The sequence below is a fragment of the Podarcis pityusensis genome (assembly GCF_964106645.2).
Source record: "Podarcis pityusensis genome assembly, chromosome: 4".
NCBI classification, from domain to species: domain Eukaryota; kingdom Metazoa; phylum Chordata; class Lepidosauria; order Squamata; family Lacertidae; genus Podarcis; species Podarcis pityusensis.
The window spans coordinates 45365234-45387576 of NC_138027.1; the positions used below are offsets into that span (position 1 = coordinate 45365234).

Genomic DNA, 22343 nt, shown 5'->3' on the forward strand with positions numbered 1-22343 from the left:
GGCGATGCTTATTTCCAGATAAGTGTTTACAGGATTGCTGCCTAATTCTCTTCTGTTAGACAAAAGACCAACTAGTCAATATGCCTGTCAAAAGGCAAGATCATTCATCTATCTGATCCTCTGGCATTCCCACCCCACTACCCTGATCAATACACACAACCCAGCCTAGACTGTACTACAGAGCAAGTGGAAGTGCCACTGTGCAAACAGCTCTACAATGATAACACATACTTTAGGAATTCTATATACATTTTCAGATGTGTACAAAACTCTTTCTCTTACTTTCTGAGATCTATTTTGGAAACTAAATTTATGTGGGATTAAATTTTCTTGTAAACTCCCTTGGTCTCTAATCCTATCCAAAGTTACCAGAGAGCAGGACATGTATAATACATGTTTTCAATAAAGTTATGCATACAATCACTTTCCCCCTCTCCTTTCCCAAAGAGTAGCCACATCGTGTGTTTAGGTGTGACATGTTGCAGACAGGGCTGTAGCTAGGGAGTGAGGTGGGCTCCCGACAGGGGCGCAGGCGACAGCAGGGTGCAAAATCAGCTTAAAAATGTAATAATAATAATAATAATAATAATAATAATTTATACCCCGCCCATCTGGCTGGGCTTCCCCAGCCACTCTGGGCGGCTTGCAACAAAATATTAAAATACAGTAATGCATCAAACATTAAAAGCTTCCCTAAACATGTCCATAAATATAAATATTGATTATTGGCTCATACAGGAGGCAGCATCAAAAACCATCCCAATGAAAAGGAAATGCAAGAACGCAAAGTGGCTGTCCAACGAGGCCTTACAAATAGTGGGGGAGAGAAGGCAAGCAAAATGCGAGAGAGATAGTGAAAGATACAGGAAACTGAATGCAGATTTCCAAAGGAGAGACAAGAAGGCCCTTTTAAACGAGCAATGCAAAGAAATAGAGGAAAACAATAGAATGGGAAAAACCAGAGATCTGTTCAAGAAAATTGGATATATGAAAGGAACTTTTCATACAAAGATTACCATAAAAAAGGACAAAAGTGGCAAGGACCTAACAAAAGCAGAAGACATCAAGAAAAGGTGGCAAGAATACACAGAGGAATTAAACCAGAAAGATATGGATGTCTCGTACACCCCAGGTAGTGTGGTTGCTGACCTTGAGCCAGACATCCTGGAGAATGAAGTCAAATGGGCCTTAGAAAGCACTGCTAATAACAGACTTCCGGGTTGGCGCCATCGCCGAATGGCGGACTCCCTCCGAGCTCCGGAGGGAGCCTGCTCGGCAGGGGCTGGGTCCTACCGCACCGGCGATGCGGGGACCCTTAAAAACCACGGCCACGGAGGCCGTGGACATGGAGACTCGGCTGGCACCGCTAGCGCCCTCCCGACTCGTGAAGGAGCCTTTTTAAAGGCTACGGATCGGGTGCCGGGGAGAAGCGTGGTGCTTTGAGTCCTCTGCTATCCCTGCCGAGCGCAGCCGCATGCCATCCGGCGGAGAGCGCTGACTTCTTCCATTGAAAATTCGGACTTCTTAACAACAACCCGTGAGTAATTTGGAAACCGGGTTCAAAAGGAGAAAAAAAAGAATTTTTTTTTTCCGGATTGGACACGAGCGGGGGGGGATCCAAAAAGGAAGTCAGTCCCCCTCCCTACTGTAAACCTTCCAAAACAAGGATGGGGAAACCAAGGTCCAAAAAGATTTGTATTGCTGACAAAAACTAAGAATTCCACGATGGGGAACTACAAGAACTGTGCTGGAGGAAGAATTGAGGGAGAAGAAACGTAACCCCCCCCCCTGGGAACCGGGGTGATTGAAGAGAGAGCCTGGTGAAAAGAGTCGGAGATTTTGACAGCTGTCAAAGTAGCTGTCAAAGTCGGAAAGTAGAGAGGATTTTATTATGAGAACTTTGCTGGTTAAATTTGTTACAATTTGCTATAACTCGTTAAAACTTGGATACAAAATGGCGAAAACATGGATAACAATCGGACTTTTGGACTAGAGAAAACAAAGTTACAACAATCCCCCTAGAGGAGTTTCGGGACATTACAAAGATGGTCGTAAGTGGAAAAATACCATTGGAATTTTACAGGACTGGTTATCTTCTGGGAAAGCTGCAAAACGGAAATAATATTTTGTCTACAGGGTGTTCAGCTAAAGGAGACAATAGAATTTTCTATTGAAGAAAGGAAGGGACTGAACGCAAGTTTTTGTTCCTGAATAACAATAATCCCTGCAGAGTTACTAAGCTTCTGAATTAGAACGTTTCAGCAGCGGAACAAGAGGAAATTGGACTACAACTTGGAAAGAACAATGGGGGGAGTTTTATTAAAGATTTGAAGTTAAGTGTCTTAAAAAATAACTATAAAAAGAAAAAGCCAGCAAGGAGTTGGGGGAAATAGGTGATTTATGGACTTTAAGAATTCCAGGCGGATAACATGGTTTGGTGGTCAGGGGGAAATTAAACCGGGGACAGGGGGGGGAGAACTAAAATCCAAAGGCTTGTCAACTTCTTTTTTCTGAATTGGCTCTTTTTCATCTATTATATTTTTTATTTCTTATTTCTTATATTTCTATTGTGTGGGGTGTCCTTATCATTAAAAAAAGGGAAATTGTGGAATGAAAATGGGGTGGGCCCTGGGAGAGAACTTTTGTCTTTTATTAAGGGTATTGATGAGGAGTGTATAAATTTTAAATTCGAATAATGGTCTAAACAAATTAAGTTTCAATTAGAACTGAGAGCTTGTGGAGCCAACAATATGAAAGGGGAATATGGTAGGGGTGGGGGAAGGGGGGAGTCCCCCGGAAAGTGGATGTATGAAAATAAGGCTTTGAATGTACTTTAATCCTTACTTTCTGTATTTTTGAAAATCTTAATAAATATCATTTAAAAAAAAAAAAAAAAGAAAGCACTGCTAATAACAAGGCCAGTGGAAGTGATGATACTGCAGCTGAACTATTTAAAATTCTAAAAAGTGATGCTGTGAAGGTGCTACACTCAATATTCCAGCAAGTTTGGAAAACTCAGCAGTGGCCAGAGGATTGGAGAAGATCAGTCTACATTCCAATCCCAAAGAAGGACAGTGCCAAAGAATGCTCCAACTACCGCACAATTGCACTCATTTCACACGCTAGCAAGGTTATGCTTAAAATTCTACAAGGCAGGCTTAAGCAATATGTGGATCGAGAACTCCCAGAAGTGCAAACTGGATTCCAAAGGGGCAGAGGAACCAGAGACCGAATTGCAAACATGCGCTGGATTATGGAGAAAGCTAGAGAGTTCCAGAAAAACATCTACTTCTGTTTCATTGACTACACAAAAGCATTAGACTGTGTTGACCACAGCAAACTATGGCAAGTTCTTAAAGAAATAGGAGTGCCTGATCACCTCATCTGTCTCCTGAGAAATCTCTATGTGGGACAAGAAGCTACAGTTAGAATTGGATATGGAACAACTGACTGGTTTAAAATTGGGAAAGGAGTACAACAAGGCTGTATATTGTCTCTCTGCTTATTTAACTTATATGCAGAATTCATCATGTGAAAGGCTGGACTGGATGAATCCCAAACCGGAATTAAGATTGCCGGAAAAAATATCAACAACCTCAGATATGCAGATGACACAACCTTGATGGCAGAAAGCGAGGAGGAATTAAAGAACCTTTTAATGAAGGTGAAAGAGGAGAGTGCAAAATATGGTCTGAAGCTCAACATCGAAAAAACTAAGATCATGGCCACTGGTCACATCACCTCCTGACAAATAGAAGGGGGAGAAATGGAGGCAGTGAGAGATTTTACTTTCTTGGGTTCCATGATCACTGCAGATGGTGACAGCAGTCACAAAATTAAAAGACACCTGCTTCTTGGGAGAAAAGCAATGACAAACCTAGACAGCATCTTAAAAAGCAGAGACATCACCTTGCCGACAAAGGTCCGTAAAGTTAAAGCTATAAATCAGTAGTGATGTATGGAAGTGAGAGCTGGACCATAAAGAAGGCTGATCGCCGAAGAATTGATGTTTTTGAATTATGGTACTGGAGGAGACTCTTGAGAGTCCCATGGACTGCAAGAAGATCAAACCTATCCATTCTAAAGGAAATCAGCCCTGAGTGCTCATTGGAAGGACAGATCCTTAAGCTAAGGCTCCAATACTTTAGCCGCATCATGAGAAAAGAAGACTTCCTGGAAAAGACCCTGATGCTGGGAAAGATTGAGGGCACTAGGAGAAGGGGACAACAGAGGACGAGATGGTTGGACAGTGTATTCAAAGCTACCAACATGAGGTTGAGCAAACTGCGGGAGACAGTGGAAGACAGGAGTGCCTGGCGTGCTCTGGTCCAGGGGGTCACAAAGAGTCGGACATGACTAAACGACTAAACAACAACAAAATTGCCTCATAAGAAATGATTTTAAATAGAGGGTGAATTGAATGGGTGGAAGGGGGGAGTTGGAGGAGAGGTGGAAAGAAGAGCTAATTTGTCCGTAGCTAGGGGGTGCAATCTGGACAGTTCTGCCAGGGGCGCAAGATCACCTAGCTACGGTTCTGGTTGCAGATTAACAAATTTATTGTGGAAGGAGCCTCCATAGGGCCACAGTCTCTTGCCTTAAAAAGTTGTCTCACAATACACTTGTTAAAGCATCGCAGAATTCTTCGTTGTGTGTCCTTGTAAATTGTTTTATGTGGCACCGTGCAGCAGGAACTAAAAAATGTTGCTGAAACATTATCAAATTTATATTATATTCGTAGAACATGGACCATGACACAGAAAGTTCCTGGATTATGCAGTTGACAGGTGCATTAAGATATTCAAAAACTAATGTCTGCAACAGAATTGCTTCTCCATTGCACTTGTCAAAGATATATGAGAGGAGGGAATCACCAGAAGCTGCCATATTGTTAGCTACACAAATAATTTTCCTGTGCTAGCAAAGCTAACAGGACTGGCACAAGATATGGTGCCATCCAAGATGAGGACAACTTCCACCAAGCTTCCTTCTCCTCGTACCTTTCCCTACTGTTTTGCTGCTAACACAGAAGCAGCACATCTCTGCCTCCATCTCCTCTCTTTCTTATTCTGAGAAAGGAATGTGGGTCCTTACTCAGATTGAGGCGTTCTGGGGGGATATCACCTAGGAGACTGCCTCTGCCACAACTGCTTTTTTAGGTCAGCTAGACCATTTTTAAATAAAACCTTAAAATTAAATGTAAAATTAAGAATTTAAATAATGGCATTCTCGAGCCCTCGCCACCCCCAGGAAAATGGCAGCACAAGCCCTCTCCTGGGTCACCTTTTCCAGAATGGCTTGCTGTGACAGAGCCCCTTGCCTTCCAACAAGGCAGAAAGGAAGGGGTGGTGCCATAACTGCATTAGTAGCATAAATACATTAAAAGTAACAGAAGGTGGGGAGAGGAGTGGTAGGCAAGGCAACTGAGGGGAGAGCTGGGAGGCTAATTCACCACAACCAACTTCGTCTGCCTTGAAACCATTTTCACATTTTACCTGATAGGTGAGCCAACTATGAAAGTTATACACTAGCCATTTCCTAGGGAAGTTAATGTGACTTACTTCTGAGTAGACATATAATATTTTTAAAACATCAATGCTTTGTTTTTACTTTGAGCTTATAAATACCAGTCAAGGCAGTGATCCTCTAAACACCTCATTCCCTCCAAAATATTCCAATCAAAAACCATTTTTAAATATGTTGGTTCTAGTCCAATCATTCTGTTAGTTTCTATGTGGAATTTAGAACATGTGCAAACTTTGCTCTCTTTATAACTACTGAAGTAACATCTTACAAAAAGCACAGCAGTGCCATGAAACAAACCCTTTACAGATGTTATTTGAAAACGTGGAAAGGGTGGAGCAGGAGTTTGTGTTCGCAAACTCCATGCATTCATTGGAATCACAAAGGGCCTATACAAATTTCACTCTCATCTGTGGAAGCAGACTGGGAGCAAACCTTGCAACCCCTACTTGTGCACCTGTACCAGAACACGGATGCTAAAACCCACAAGCCTATTGATTAGGTCATGGTGACCATCCTAAGGTCAAAAAATTCCCAGGAAAAAATCAATGTGTATTGATTTGTAAAGCCTTTTGCCCTTAAGTTAGTGGTTGGCTGGCTTAAAAAAAACAACTTAAAATGGTGGTTCAGTATGCTGTACACTTAAAATAGAGTTCACATTCTTTTAGTTGCTGATAACATCACATTAGTATTGTATTACTCCCTGATTAATAGATACAGCCTAAACGATACAAGAAGATTATCCCTGCAACCCAAAAAGGTATTAATAGAATTCCAGAACATGGTTTTTTAAAAAATCATCATCATCATCATCATCTTGGTAATATTATCTTTATTCTCTCTGTGAAAGTCATCAAAGAAATCCACAATTCAATTAAAGTATCATATCTACTGGCTTACCAGTATCACAGGTTTTTTTGCTAAAGAAATTTATCAACCTATCCAATATCCATTGAGCCCTCACCAATGGATGCATAGACTTATATTTTCAATTAATGAAGCTCTCTTTCATCTCCAGAGGGTGATTCAATAGTTTTTTGGGATTAAAAGTCTGTTTTACTGGAGTCTAATTATAATAGGCTATTTTCAGCTGTACTTTTGTATGCTAGCCATAGTCTACTGTTCAGCAATTACTTGATGTATGTCTAACAGATTAGGATTATATGATGGAGCTGGAGGGGGAGGGGCAGAAAAGTAGATACACCATTTTCCAACAGTTGGGCATGTCCCTGTTGGGAGATATACATTGTCTTGACTTCTATATTCTTTGAGGGCCATGTTTGAAATGACTGTTACTGTTATTTGTCTCTGCTTACATGAAACTTGAGAAGAGAGTGTTTTATATTTGGGAGGAATAAACACCTATACTGTTGTTTCAGCAGCCTTGTGTGAGTTAAATTCATTGTATTTTTCAGTGTTCATGCTTTATTGCTCTGGGCCCTGTGACTATAAGGGTGTGTTTTTCCCCTCTCTCTAGTTATTTCAGGGGTTCCCAGATACCCATGAGGTTTTTGAAATTGCAGCTGCAGGCTAATAGTCTCATGCTCAGGTTGTACAATATTACAAATTGACAGCACCTCAAGGTATCTGTTTGGTTGCTGTAAACCCTGAATGCCCCTTGCTGTGCTGCATGATTGCCTATGTGATATTAATTTTCTAAGGCTGAAATTTGACAAGATAAGAGTAGTTATTGATTATTATCCTCCCCAGCCGTTTCATTTCAGAACTTGCTTTCATTCTCCCAGCCAAGTTCATAAACTTTTAGGTAATTTTGACCCTGTGCTTTCTTTTGAGGTTCACATTGATCACATAGAGGAATGAGAGCCTTGGACAAACTTTTATTATAGATTACTGGAGAGTGATACATTAATTTACAATCTATTTAGTAATCTTTCCCAGTTCAGATTCTTAGGCTTTTGCTGTGTGTGTGGATGGATTTTGTTTATCACTTAGACAAAAATTGACCAGTTCCTGTTTCGTTCATCTGATTTTAAAAATAATATTCTTAGTTTTGTTGGCTGTTGGTAAACCACAAAATATGATCATATTTATGTTTTTCCATGAAGATTGACATATTCCAAATAGGTGGAATCAAAAACACATATTAGTCTACTTTTACTAAAATTAAAGCCTTTGCAAACTAGTCAAAAAGATGGACACATGTTGTAGTTACCTCTCTACCTATCTTTGTCTGAAGGTCCTCTAAGCTAAAAGGGAACAACACCTCTCCCTCCTGCAACAGTGCTGGATCCAAGATCTCTCCTAATCTATGAACCTAGTTCTTTAAGCTTTTTACATCTAAGAGGAAGGTAAAGTCTGGCTAGGTCTAAGAGTATAGATGGAGACAAAGAGGTCTCTTAGGAGGACACCCATTCCAAACTAGGTTGGGCAGTTGAACCACAAACTAATAGTACCTCTGAGTTGAGTCATAGCCTATTGGACCTTATCCTGTCAAGTGCTGTAGTCAGTGGTTTAACATAGAAATTAAACAGCATGTGGGATAAAACAGACCTGTGAAATCTCATAGAATAACCACCAAGGGGTCAGCATCATTCCTCCAGCACCAACCTCTAGAGTCTGCAATCCAAGGAGCAGCACAACCATGGCTCTCATTGTGGCCATGAGGTCCTCCATATCCTGAGATGTCAGCATAGAAGTTAAAATACTCCATCCTAGAAGCCATCAACACAAATTGAGACAATCTTCATCAGCTGACACAGGAATATTGATGAGCAGCATATCAGCAGAATCCCTCAGGTACCCAGCCCAAGACACAAACACTCAAGATTAGCACTCACAGGACAGGAAGTCTAAAGAGAAAGATGGAATTCCTATAAACCAGGGGTGAGTAATCTTTTTAAGGCTGGGGACCACATTCCCTTCTACGCAGCCTTCTGGGGGGCACATGTCAGTGGTGGGTGAGGCCAGAGGCGAAAGTGGACAAAGAAATGTGCACAGTAAGATAGTTTCTACACACTCACACATTCCATTCTAACCTCCATCCAGAAATCAAGAAGCGCTATCAGAGTTCATGGCCACATTCTAGTCCGGCAAACATATTTAAGCAGGGTGTCAAGCAGGGCTGGTGATGGGTGTGTTGCAGTTTGGAGGATGTTTGGCCTGGAGATAGTCTGGATGGCCAGATATAAAGTCCTGGAAGACTGCATTAGATGTTTCCCACCCGTGCCATAGGGCATAGCAACCTACCCACCCCTACCATACTACCCTTGAGTCTATGTTGGTGCTTTAGCAAACACCCATTGGGACAGCCTCAGCTAGGATGCTTCAGATAGGATAGGCCCTCCTTTCTCAAATAAATATGCCACTTCACTCTCAGGAATGCCCCCCAGGAACCTCTGGGAAATGTTTGCTCCTGTGTGAACACATAGGTATTTGAATTATTTCCCTGCTAAGTGTGCATTCATGTTACACGGTATTTTTCTCAAAATGAATAGATAACAAAAAACAGATGAGAATCTATTTGCTTACCACATTTCATTTTCTAATACGCAGTTTTGATGAAAGTAATGAAATTAAATTGACTTTTTCCACTGATAGGTAAACTGTGTAACAGTGATTACTGTTTCTCAAAGTAGCATAAGGAAAACAGATCACCAAAAGGTCTTTTTCCTTCATCTTACTCTGTATTTTGTTTCCTTTGAGCATCTCTTCTTTAATTAGTTGATTTCTATCTAGCCCATATTACTGAATTTATGGACAGCAATATTAATTGACATTTTGAAGATGATCATTAATAAAAGATTAGGCAAAAGCAAATGTGTATAAACTACTATCAATATTAGAACTGTGTTCTGCAAATTGGATCAATTCTCATTGATTCCTTTCACTAATCTAGAGTAATGTAGGAAGATGCATCTGAAAAAGAGTGCTGAACACACTGAAACCCTAGTGTGAGAAATGATGTGTCTTTAAAGATCACTTTGTAATGTTAAGTTTGTGGAAAGCAACAAAGAAAGTCAATGTTCACTGAAATGGTTCCTGCCTCAGTTTGGTTTAAAGCAACAATCCATTTTATTGTACACATGGCCTATGCACTTAACAGATCACCTTCTGCTCTTAATTAATTTGGTGAAAACTAGATTATTTAGCAAAAATGGATAGAAGACTCAAAACTTCTAACACAGAATGGACTTCAGACTTTAAGTTGTTTTTGTTTAATAATATGGAAATGCCAAATCATTTTAGCTGAGATCATCAGAACTGAACAAGGAACCTATGAAAACTATACAAAAGCACTTGATCATACCCGTGGCCAGCGTATCCTGGTGGAATATGTATTTGAAGTCTAATGTAAATTAGAATGTAATTTATTAGAATTAAAGAAACTGTGATATATCAGTAGTAGGCAACTAAGATTTAAATGGTGTTAAATATTGATTGAAAAAGGGAAGTCAATGGATTTAATCAACATAATTATAAATGAGTAGTACTAAAACTAAATATGTTGCATCTTTTAAATATTTATTGAACCTGTATTTAAATATTTATTGCACCTTATATTCTTTTAGAAAGTATCAACTATTTGCAGTGTTCAGTTTTACCCTAACTATATGAAAAAAATGTGGGCAGTTCTCTTAATATATATGTGTGTGTGTGTGTGTGTGTGTGTGAACACAGAGTAGAGTCAGAGTGATACTGATTAATACATTGGCTACATTGTAATTCAAAGCAAATGTTATTCACATATGCTTGCTAGGGCTATTTGACATACTACACTTTTAGCATGTGCATACAGTATATCTGCTTAATGCATTAGTGTGTGAGAAAGCAAACACTAAGTTTTGAAAGACATATATGTATATCTGGGGAGCCATGATTCGTTAAACTTTGCTGCAGCATGCACATATCTTTAAAAACATACTATATGAAGCACTCTTTACATATGGTTAGATCTGCTGTAGCTAGCACTCTGTTGGAACTATATAATCTGCTGCAGATTCTCAATATTTGTTATCAAGTGCATTTCCTAAAAATAATCCAGGGCTCTTTGTCTTTGTAGTATTAGATGCAATTAAGAGACACGTAAGCATGTTCATGAACTGTTAAACACAATTGGACTTCAGCTCACTTATTAGAGAATAAATCCAACTCACCTCAGTTGGATTTACTTGTGAATATGGTAATGTTCAATACTATACTGAACAATGCTTCACTGCATGTTTTAGTCCCATTGAAGATCTGATTTATTGCTTCTTTTGGAAAGTCAGGTGTGAACTGGTCAAGAGATGAAAAGGAGTCACTGACATATTCTAAGTAGCTTAAGATGGGAATCTCTTCAATGCTACCTAAGCATTCAAAGCTCAGTATTAGTATTTAAAACAGGTGGCAACCAGCAACAAAAATATTTCCAGCCCTAACAAGAATGTTTCAATTCAAGGCTCTAGCCAGCTCAAGCAAGAGAGAACTGTATTTCAGGTAGGTTAAAATGGGAAATAGCAATATTTTATTTCCCTCCTGAACTATCCACCTGACACTTGCACATTAGAGGGATCAGATAAAGGCCTGAGCATTAACTCTTTATTTCTGTATAGATGACATGGAAGAAGGTTATGGAGAAACTTTGTTTACTCTTTCTTAAATCTCAACATACAACAAGGGGCAGTCTACCATGAAACAAGGGGAGATCCACCATGAATCTCTTCTCCTACTTGCTGTAAGCTGGCAGGGGCTCAAGCAGGCCAGCTGCCCCATCCTTTCCTTTTCCCTGTTGCCTGCAGCATTTCATGGTTCCACTTCTCTTAATGCTAAATCCTTGAAAACATTTGTTGGGTAAGCATTTTTTAGAATCACCTGTGCTTGGTTTTTTTTTTTTTTTAATACTATTACATTGCACATCTAGAGAGCCTTCTCAAATAAACAGAAGCTGCAGAGGTCTCCTTTCCAACGATTCCAAATCCCAGCCACTTTGTGTCTCTACATGACACGAGAAATCTTGCACTGTAAGATTTTTCCAGGAGCTCAGGAGAATGTAGAGAAGTTGTTTACCTAGGGTACAGTTTTATTAGCACATCTTTTGTATCAATGTTATTAGAAGGACTCTGAGCACAGAATTTTGTGGATGCTCGACCAGGTCTAGCATCGTGTGGCTGGAAGAAACAGAGAGAGGCAGAATCCCAAGTAGAACTTCAGTTCTAACTGCTCTAAGTTCTGGTGTAGAGTAGGCCTGCAACTTACGCAGGGGTTACATTCCATGGATAGTCAATACCAGTTGGGTTTAATAGCGAGTGGGGTTGCCAGTGTCGTTTTCCCCAGAACCCAGCCCCCTTTTTATTTTTAATTTTTATCACACATGTAAAGTTGAATGCACACAAGCTGTAAACTTACTGTACTAGCATTTTTAGTACTGATTTGATCTCTATTTTTTTATTTTGTACCGTGCACCTTCAAAAAACTGAAAGAGAAAGCATGAAATCTCTGCCATTTAATTTAGGAAGAGACCTGTCCTGTTGCCTTCAACAGTTATAATTCACAACATGTCCAATAGCTCCCTGCATGCAAATAATAGAATAATGTCACCTTAGAATGGACTTTTGATTCAGTTGCGACACTCTCTTTCAGATAAGCTTTGAAAGATGTTCATGAGATTATATATTACTGCAGTAGCAAGACAAATGGACAAATAAATGAGGGGTTTTCACCTTTCAGATGGTCCGCCCCCGCCACTTAATGGATCCAAATGGTTTCCAGAGAGTGGTAGGGGATGTTTTATCCCATGTTGATGGCCTTTCAGCTGATTCCCTGGTGGCCCGCTGGAATGTGGAGTTAACCAGGGCTATTGACTGTTTGGCTCCAAAGCGCCCTCTCCGATTGCATGGAGTCCGAACAGCCCCGTGGTTTTCCACGGATCTGAGGGCAATGAAACAATCGTTGAGACGGCTAGAGCGCCGGTGGCGGATAACCCATTCTGAATCTGACCGGACACGGGTTAGAGCTCAGTGTCGAGCCTACCAAGTGGCGATAGCGACGGCGAAGAAGACTTTCTTCACCGCCTCTATTGCATCTGCGGAAAACAGCAGCAGGAGACTCTTTCAGGTGGTTCGCAATTTAGCGGAACCACCTGCTCCATCAGGGCCCAGTAGCCACATGATCTCCTGCAATGACTTTGCAAAGTTTTTTGCAGATAAAGTCGCTCAGATTCGAGAAGAGGTAGACTCCACCGTGGGAGCAGGGCCGGGGCGGGAGAGTGCTAGAGTCCTGTCTAGTCAAGTTGTGTGGGATCAATTCCAATCTGTTACCCCCGAGGATGTGGACAGGCTGCTTGGACGAGTGAAACCAACCACTTGCCTCCTTGATCCTTGCCCATCCTGGCTTATAAAAGCTAGCCGGGAAGGACTGGGCGATGGGCTTCGTGGGGTGGTGAATGCTTCCCTCCGTGAGGGAGCCTTCCCAGACCCGCTGAAAGAGGCGGTTATTAAACCGCTTCTTAAAAAACCATCTTTAGATGCGGCCACGATAGCCAACTATCGCCCAGTCTCAAATCTTCCATTCTTGGGCAAGGTGATTGAGCGAGTGGTTGCTGAACAACTCCAGGCACGCCTGGAAGAAGCGGACCATTTGGATCCCTTCCAGTCGGGATTCAGGCCTCATCATGGGACTGAAACTGCCTTGGTTGCACTGGTTGATGATCTCCGGCGGGCTAGGGACAAAGGTGAGAGCTGTTTCCTAGTTCTGCTGGATCTCTCAGCGGCGTTTGATACCATCGACCATAACATCCTTCTGGACCGTCTTGAGGGGCTGGGAGCTGGGGGCACTGTTATACAGTGGTTCCGCTCCTTCCGCCTGGGCCGTGTTCAGAAAGTGGTGGTGGGGGATGAGTGTTCAGACCCCTGGGCCCTCACTTGTGGGGTGCCTCAGGGTTCTGTCCTCTCCCCCATGCTTTTCAACATCTACATGAAGCCGCTGGGAGAGATCATCAGGGGATTTGGGCTGGGTGTTCATCAGTATGCAGATGACACCCAGCTCTACCTCTCTTTCAAATCAGAACCAGTGAAGGCAGTGAAGGTCCTGTGTGAGTGCCTGGAGGCGGTTGGAGGTTGGATGGCGGCTAACAGATTGAGGTTGAATCCTGACAAGACAGAAGTACTGTTTTTGGGGGACAGGAGGCGGGCAGGTGTGGAGGATTCCCTGGTCCTGAATGGGGTAACTGTGCCCCTGAAGGACCAGGTGCGCAGCCTGGGAGTCATTTTGGACTCACAGCTGTCCATGGAGGCACAGGTCAAATCTGTGTCCAGGGCAGCTGTTTACCAGCTCCATCTGGTACGCAGGCTGAGACCCTATCTGCCTGCGGACTGCCTCGCCAGAGTGGTGCATGCTCTGGTTATCTCCCGCTTGGATTACTGCAATGCGCTCTACGTGAGGCTACCTTTGAAGGTGACCCGGAAACTACAACTAATCCAGAACGCGGCAGCTAGACTGGTGACTGGGAGCGGCCGCAGAGACCACATAACACGGTCTTGAAAGACCTACATTGGCTCCCAGTACGTTTCCGAGCACAATTCAAAGTGTTGGTGCTGACCTTTAAAGCCCTAAACGGCCTTGGTCCAGTATATCTGAAGGAGCATCTCCACCCCCATCGTTCTACCCGGACACTGAGGTCCAGCACTGAGGGCCTTCTGGCGGTTCCCTCACTGCGAGAAGCCAAGTTACAGGGAACCAGGCAGAGGGCCTTCTCGGTAGTGGCGCCTTCCCTGTGGAACACCCTCCCACCAGATGTCAAAGAGAACAACAACTACCAGGCTTTTAGAAGACATCTGAAGGCAGCCCTGTTTCGGGAAGCTTTTAATGTTTGATGTATTATAGTATTTTAATATTCTTTTGGAAGCCGCCCAGAGTGGCCGGGGAAGCCCAGCCAGATGGGCGGGGTATAAATAATAAATTATTATTATTATTATTATTATTATTATTATTATTATTATTCTCCTCTAGCTTATCTACAACGGCTTTTTAAAAAGGAGACCTCAGTAAAGTAAGGGATACTTCCAAGTTGTTTTTTTACATTCTGCTTTCTCATGGAAAGACTAGTCTGAAAAGGGGTTGTACATTTTATCAAAGCAGAAAATGCCTATCTTTCACCATAGTCAGAATATATATGTACTGTATTGAGTAAAAGATTTGAAATAAATATTGTTTAATCACTGTATTTATCTTATGTAAGAATCACAGGTGTTCTGAATACGTAATATCAGAAGTGCTATACTTTTTTCCAAGTGCATTGACTTCTTTGTGATAATGTACATAGATTTATGAATAAAATGTACCGGTAAGTACTTAGATGACTAGCTAGGTTATCGTTTAAACAAGACATTTGCAAAAAAAAAGAAAGCACACAGTATATAATATTTCTAGAATGCTACCTATTATTTCTGCATGATTTGGGAGGGGGGGGCAAGGGAGATTATAGCCATATTTTTACGGGTAGAGTTATTTGAGTTCTCAGAACTTTCTGGTGGGCTTTTATTTCAGTATGAGTAAATATTGTTTAAAAATATAGTACAATAAGCTCTATATAGTTATTCTCCTACTAGCACCTATGATTGATATTTTTGCCCTTAAGATACTTTCCCCCATTTTTAAATACATTTTTGCTCTGCTGCACTATGAATGGCTTCAAACTATTTGAAAATATTTTGTTTGCAGTTTAATTTTGGGGGACTGTACTCTATGAGATTTTTAAAACATTTAAAAATGATGTCATTAATACTGCCCTTCAGTTCAGGAAAATATCTCTTTCTGATTACTATAAACTGTTGCCTTTTGCTAGATGTGATAATTCTCCTTTCCTTTGCTCCACCCCTGGATAAGAAATAGTGCTTATACAAGCCTTCCTCCTTATTTGACAAGACACTGCTTTTTCCCCTTCCTACAAAGAGGTAAAGTCCCCTGAGTCTGTAATTGCCAGGAGATGAAGCAATGATGGGGAGTGATCACAGTCAATAGCTTTGATTAACAATAAGGTAGAAAATTAGCAATGCTAGCATTCAACCACCCAGCCTCCTCTTCCCCATATGTCCACCACAGCATGTGCTGGCTGCTCTGCAGAGTGTAGACAGAACACTTCACAAGCTGTGAAATCAGAGTGAAGGTGCAACAGAAGAATAAAACTAGGGACACAGTAAACACAAGAGGAATTTTAAAACCACAAAGAATGTTGCTGAAGATATTACAGAAGTTAATCCAGCCAGTGGTGTGGAAGGATAAAGTATGCTGTGTGCTGTCACTGTTTGTTTTTCTGTCATATGTGGATTTACTTGTATATGGACACTATTTGATGGAAATGGCAACTACTGTTACTACTATGACCCCATCAGCAGCTCTGATGTTATTTCCAACAGACTCTGATGACCTTGAGAGAGGAAACGACAGCGGAACACCACTTCCCACCTCAGATAATGAGGACAATTCTCTGGGCTACACAGGTAGAGTGTATCTTTCAAAACTACTACTTCCACTTTCCCATTTCCATTGCCATCCCCATCAGTACATAACTGTTTAATCATCCTTGATGCCACTATCATAAAACATTGGTAATCAACCCAGAAGTTCAAAATACACTTCTGAATTTTTTTATGAGTTGCTCTTTTGAAGTCTGATGAAGTTGTTTACAACTGTTATTGAAAGGCATACAGTATTGTTTGAATGACATTGCTTATCCATTGTCTGGATTTTCCAGAAAACTCAATGTAATGTTTATGTCAAATACTTGATTTTTAAAAGATCAAAATCTGTTTTAATCTCTTTTATATGTAGATGCAATATACTTTTTTCCCTTTTGCAAGATTCTTTAGTCTGTGTTACATTAGGCATGTTAGAGCTATATCACATGAGACTACATCAAATGATTAACAGGCACAGTGACAGGATGGTGCATCAGAAATCTTTTTTCAATTCTTCTATCCTTATTAACACTGAGCACTGCACAATTAACCCTACTGTCATCTCAATTATTCAAGTGTCAACTCTGAATCTCTCCCATTGAGATTATTCATAAAGTTAAGTGCTAGTCAGTATCAGCAAGGCTAGCTGATGATAATCTGAAATAACTTGATCTGTAGAAAATGACAAGTGGATTATTGCACTTTCTGCTATAGACTGTGTTATACGCTTTTAAAGAAAAGGTATCAATTTAAGATTTTTTAAAAAACAACAACATGCATTTGTAGAGATTATATTAATTGCTTATGAGTGGACATTTTATTAAATGTAAAACCCCATGTACTTCAGTTATATAGATGGTAAGGTGATAATTTTTAATCATAATTATATATATACAGCACTTTATTTAATTATACTGGCTTGCTTTATTAGTTCCTAGCAATTGTCTCTTGCAACACTTTGTAGCTCACACATTTTTACTTATTTGTTTGTTTATTTTGCCAAACTCATTTTATTTTTTTTCCTTTGCAAGAAGTGATATTATCCATCTCTCCCTCTTGCTGTGTGAAGTAGATAATACTAAGAAATAGCAGCATGTCTCTCATACTTCTACAATTAAAAACTACAAGGCACATCTGGGTGCCCCCTCAAAAAAAAAAGTACAAGGCACAACAGAATCTTATATTGTTTTATGCCAGATGTGTGAAATTTAAGTCAACTTACTGTTCTTTCAGACAACATAAAATGGTGGTTTCATATTTATAAGCATTTGAACTCAGACTCATGATCACTTATTCCACAATTCCAATGACAACATGGAGGTTTCTCCTAATTAAAGGGTTCCTTCTCTAGTTCTGTATCAGGAAAAACTCCACACATTACGTCCCATGTAGTTTTCAGTAATACTAAATTGAAAGAAGATCTGTTTGCACAGCAGAGCTCTGGAACATGTTAATTGCTGATAACTTGTCCTGAAAAAAAGACCTACTATGGTGAAATTGGTGTATATGCATATTATATCTGGTGAAAGGCATTCCAGACAGGTTGAAATCTCTGTTGCTAGATATCAACAAATTTGTTATTTTGCTCTCCCCGCCCCGCCCCCCCTTCTCACTTCCCCTGTCCTAGTTTCTTCATTACTCAAAGGCTGGTATTCTCTTGCTGCCACAAGCAATGGGAGCTTGAAGTATAGCTAGTAAATGCCCCTGCACATTAAACCTCTTCCTCAGGAAACTGTGGCATCATTCTTTTCCTGGGTTTTTCTTAGGATGACTTCCCCATGTGACTTTGGACCAAAGGTTCCAAAACTCAGCTCTCCTCTAGTCATACAAATACAACATAGGAAGGTTTTCTTCCTTTTCCTGCAGCTTCTACCAACCTGGTGTCCTCTAAATGTTTTGGACTACAACTCCCATCACCCCAACCAGCATGGTAATGGTCAGAATGATGGGAGCTGTAGATGAGATTATGATGACATAATTTTCTGTGGACTAAAGCTTGCATTATCAGATACATGGTGTATTCCTCAGTAGACATGTGTATAATGGTGTGTAATGTGAAAGCCAATGTTAAATGACAAAATTTAAAAAATTTGTGAGAAAAAAGAACAGAAATTTATGCAAAATAAACAGTGACTTCCCTGCTTTTGAAGGGTCACTGTGCTTATTTTGGATGAATGTAGGTGCTAACTGAGAGGGACATGGGTGGCGCTGTGGTCTAAACCACTGAGCCTAGGGCTTGCCAATCAGAAGGTCAGCAGTTCGAATCCCCGCAATGGGGTGAGCTCCCATTGCTCGGTCCCTGCTCCTGCCAACCTAGCAGTTTGAAAGCACATCAAAGTGCAAGTAGATAAATAGCTACCACTTTGGCGGGAAGGTAAACGGCGTTTCCGTGCACTGCTCTGGTTTCGCCAGAAGCGGCTAAGTCGTGCTGGCCACATGACCCGGAAAAACTGTCTGCAGACAAACGTCGGCTCCCTCAGCCAGTAAAGCGAGATGAGCGCCGCAACCCCAGAGTCGTTGTGACTGGACTTAATTGTCAGGGGTCCTTTACCTTTTTTAGGTGCTAACTGAATATTAACAAACTCTGCTTTTTGCATTTCTTTGCCACTTAACTCCAAACTTTAACTCGTCTCATATGATATTGAGGAAGCAATCCTAATTATATAGTTCTATATGTAGGATTAGCATTTGATCATAACCTCACAATGCAAATTAGTCATATGTTACATGTTTGCTTGTGTGAACATTTGACATGAAACATGAAATAATATTCTCCTGTGCCCATTACCTTCTCCCTGCTGTTGCAACTTCTTACTGCCTACTTTGACAGTTTCTTTGAAGCCATAGATAATTCCTCCCACCCCCACAATCCCCAACATTGTCATATTATTGGCTATGTGTTTCCTGTAAATGAAGGTAACATAGCCATCGTGATGATGTCAAAATGTTGCATAACTAATCAGATTCCACTATGGGATTATGCCACTAAAGACATATATATAGCAATTGTTTTCTATGTAATAGGGGAAAGAGGGAAGACAATGCATGTTTCTTACTGAGGTAACTAGGTAAACACACTCTCTTTTTCTGTGCTATATTGTGGTGATTTCACCTGTGGCAAAACAGGGAGAATCACAGAATTAACAAAGTTGCCTCAGCAGATGGATATTCTTTTCACTTCAAACATTCTATTCTCTTTTGAACCTTTCCCCTGAAAAGTTCATTGGGCAAGCAGACCCAATTCCCCATGTTTATACCCTACTTATAATGGGTGATTGGCTGATAGGTGTGGTAAATAGTTGTCAACAGTTTTACCACACCTATCAGCCAATCACCCTTTAAAGGTAAAGGTAAAGGTACCCATGCCCGTACGGGCCAGTCATGTCCGACTCTAGGGTTGTGCGCCCATCTCACTTAAGAGGCCGTGGGCCAGCGCTGTCCGGAGACACTTCCGGGTCACGTGGCCAGCGTGACGAAGCTGCTCTAGCGAGCCAGCACCAGCACAGCACACGGAAACACCATTTACCTTCCCGCTATAAAGCGGTACCTATTTATCTACTTGCACTTAGGGGTGCTTTTAAACTGCTAGGTGGGCAGGAGCTGGGACCGAAAGACGGGAGCTCACCCCACCGCGGGGATTCGAACCACCGACCATACGATCGGCAAGTCCTAGGCACTGAGGTTTTACCCACAGCGCCACCCGCGTCCCATATTCACCCTTTACCCCTCCCCACCCTCTCACTATATATAAGGGACTGGTGACTTCTGTTTCATTGTATCTGAAGAAGTGTGCATGCACATGAAACAAACTTAGTTGGTCTCTAAGGTGCTACTGGAAGGATTTTTTAATTTTGTTTCGACTGTGGCAGACCAACACGGCTACCTACCTGTAACTAGTCCTGTTCTGTTATTAAAAATAAAAATAAGGAAAAGAAATTAATTAAAGCCTCCCTTGCGTTGGGAAACAATGGAGCAATCAATAGGCTTGTCATTAAGAATCCCTATCCATTCTCATCACACCAAGCATACTGGTGCTACAAAAAAGGGGGAGCAAATATGAAAATCCATATAATACAGTAAATACGGGAATGCAAAAGGTCAACCACGGTATTGTCTAGATGGTACAAACAAAGAATGGCAATTGCTAAAGTGATATTGTAGAAGCGGCCTATAACTTGCCAGTGCTTCCTCAACAAAAGCACATACAACTGTAGTCAGAAGTTCTAGCTTAATAGTCATACAGGGTTCAAGTCAACCAGCAGGGGCTGTCAACCAGCAGGGCTTTGGACTGGTGCGGCCACTATTGTGTCTACAACCCGGCTGCACACAGCAGCCAGGACAGAAGGTGGAGGGCAGGATGATCACTGTGCAAGTCTAGAACTGGTTCTTGATTGTTGAAGGGCTTCAATTAGAAATTGTGAGGTTTTTCTTATCTCCCACATTTATTGATCAACGACTGCAAAGTAATTTCTATGTGCTTTGTTACTGAAATATGCCTGTGCATTATAAAAAAGATGCCAGCACATTTCCTGTTTAGCCTGCCGTGACATAAAATACTGAGGCATTATTTAACAGTTCACTGAATATAGCTTATATTACACTGTTTCTTATGATGACTTGTTCAATTAGAAGCAGAGCTAAACATTTTCAGATAAGGTTCACTACTTCTTATTAGGAAGGTATTTACAATCCTTATTAGTAGTATATATTCAAGAGAAACTTCCAAAACATTGCATACTTAACATAATATTACTTATCATTCACTGTGACATTTCAGTTGTCCCACAATATAGTTTTTTAATGTGTTAAAGTGTCCATATTTTAATAACCTTATCTGAGAGGACAGGAATAGCAATGTTAAGAGACAGAAAGTCATTAACCAATATCATTTATTCTACAGAAGTAGATTCTGTTTTTTTTATAATAAAAAAGCACTGTGACATGTGCAAGGATTAATTCTCTGTTTGCAAGTTGTAATTTAAAGGGTACCTAAACATGACCTACTTTTCGTTATGGGTGACTTCTGTGTAAATACAGGGCAAACACGGTCTAGCAAATATTGCAGGATAAATGGAAGTTATCAGTCAAAATGGCCAGTTGCTCATAGAGCTTTAGACCTGATTTTCTAATCACAAATACTATGTTATATAGTGATAGTCTTAGGGAAAGACTGAATATTTATGACAAAACTAATCAGTGCCTTCTACATAAAGAGCTTGCAAGTTCCAGGTCTTTAATGTCTACAAATAAATGGTGATCATAATATTTGTGTAGCAGGAAAGATGGAATTCCACTTTCCTGGGAGTAAAACCCACTCAATTCAATAGGACTTACTTCTGAATAGAGATGGTTAGGCTTGTGCTGCAAATCTCCATAAACAAATGATGAAGACATTCCAAAAGTAAATTGAAGAATGATTTTAAGAAGACCCTAAAAAGTTAAATGAAATAGCTTTATTCAGAACTGCTTAATGAAACAAAGATTGTAAAGCTGCAGTCCTAAACACAGTGAACACAGTGAGACTTGCTTCCAAGAAAAAAATGCATAGGATTACACTGCAGTGATATACAAATAAGAGGAAAAGCAGAGTAAAGTGAAGTGAAGTGTAGATTAGCACTGAACGGAAAGTTCCTATATTAAAATAATTTTGTTAAAAAGCAGATGAAGCCATGCTGAAGAACTGGCATATGTATCAATAGCAAGACATTGTTTTAAATCGGTGATGATATGCTGTTAAATCGGTGATGATATGCTGATAAGGATGACCAAAAACAAAACAAAACCTGTTGAATTCCAAAATGGAAGGCTTAATTAGATGGATGGAAAACTGAAAAGAGATTCTCACTGACTTAGCCCTACTACAACCCTGATAGTCAACCATGACAGTCCATTAAAACAGTTCCAGTTGAATTATCAAATTCCTGGATACGATAAAGTAGATAAAGAATGGTACAGCTACTGAACAGGAGTTAATGCATGCTAAACACTGGGTGACCAAAACTAGCTGAACTATTCAGAGAAGTATGGGAAAAAGAGACTGTTCCCAAGGATTGAAAGCATAGCATTGTTGTCAAGATGCCAAAGAGGATGCCCTTGCAGATGAGAAGAATTGGAGGGGAGTTTACCTGCTCTCTATAGTAGAGAGCCTGCTGCAAAATTGTCTGAAGAAAGAGTTGATAGAGAACTATCAGGCAGAGGGAGAACAATGAAGCTTTCAGCCTGGTGGGTCATGTAACAATCAGTTACACTGAGAACATATAGGAAAAGATGCATATAATTAGTAAAAAAAACCGGATAAATAGTTTTTTGCCGGGTCTACTTTACATGGTTTTAGTTTGTGTTACATGTATTTGCTGCTTTTGTGTTTTTAATTATCTTTAGTGTACATCGCCTTGAGAAGGTTATTTAGAAGACAATTAATAATTCACT

General features: G+C 40.5%; 1 protein-coding gene across 2 annotated transcripts in view; it reads left to right on the forward strand.

Moving 5' to 3' along the window:
- The window catches only part of ROBO1 (roundabout guidance receptor 1), a 610482-nt gene that overhangs the window by 255470 nt on the left and 332669 nt on the right, over nt 1–22343 (forward strand). For both annotated transcript variants that reach the window (XM_081003959.1, XM_081003960.1), the window contains exon 3: nt 15873–15956. In XM_081003959.1, the coding sequence (XP_080860085.1) occupies nt 15873–15956 (84 nt within the window). The remainder of the gene's footprint in view (nt 1–15872; nt 15957–22343) is intronic.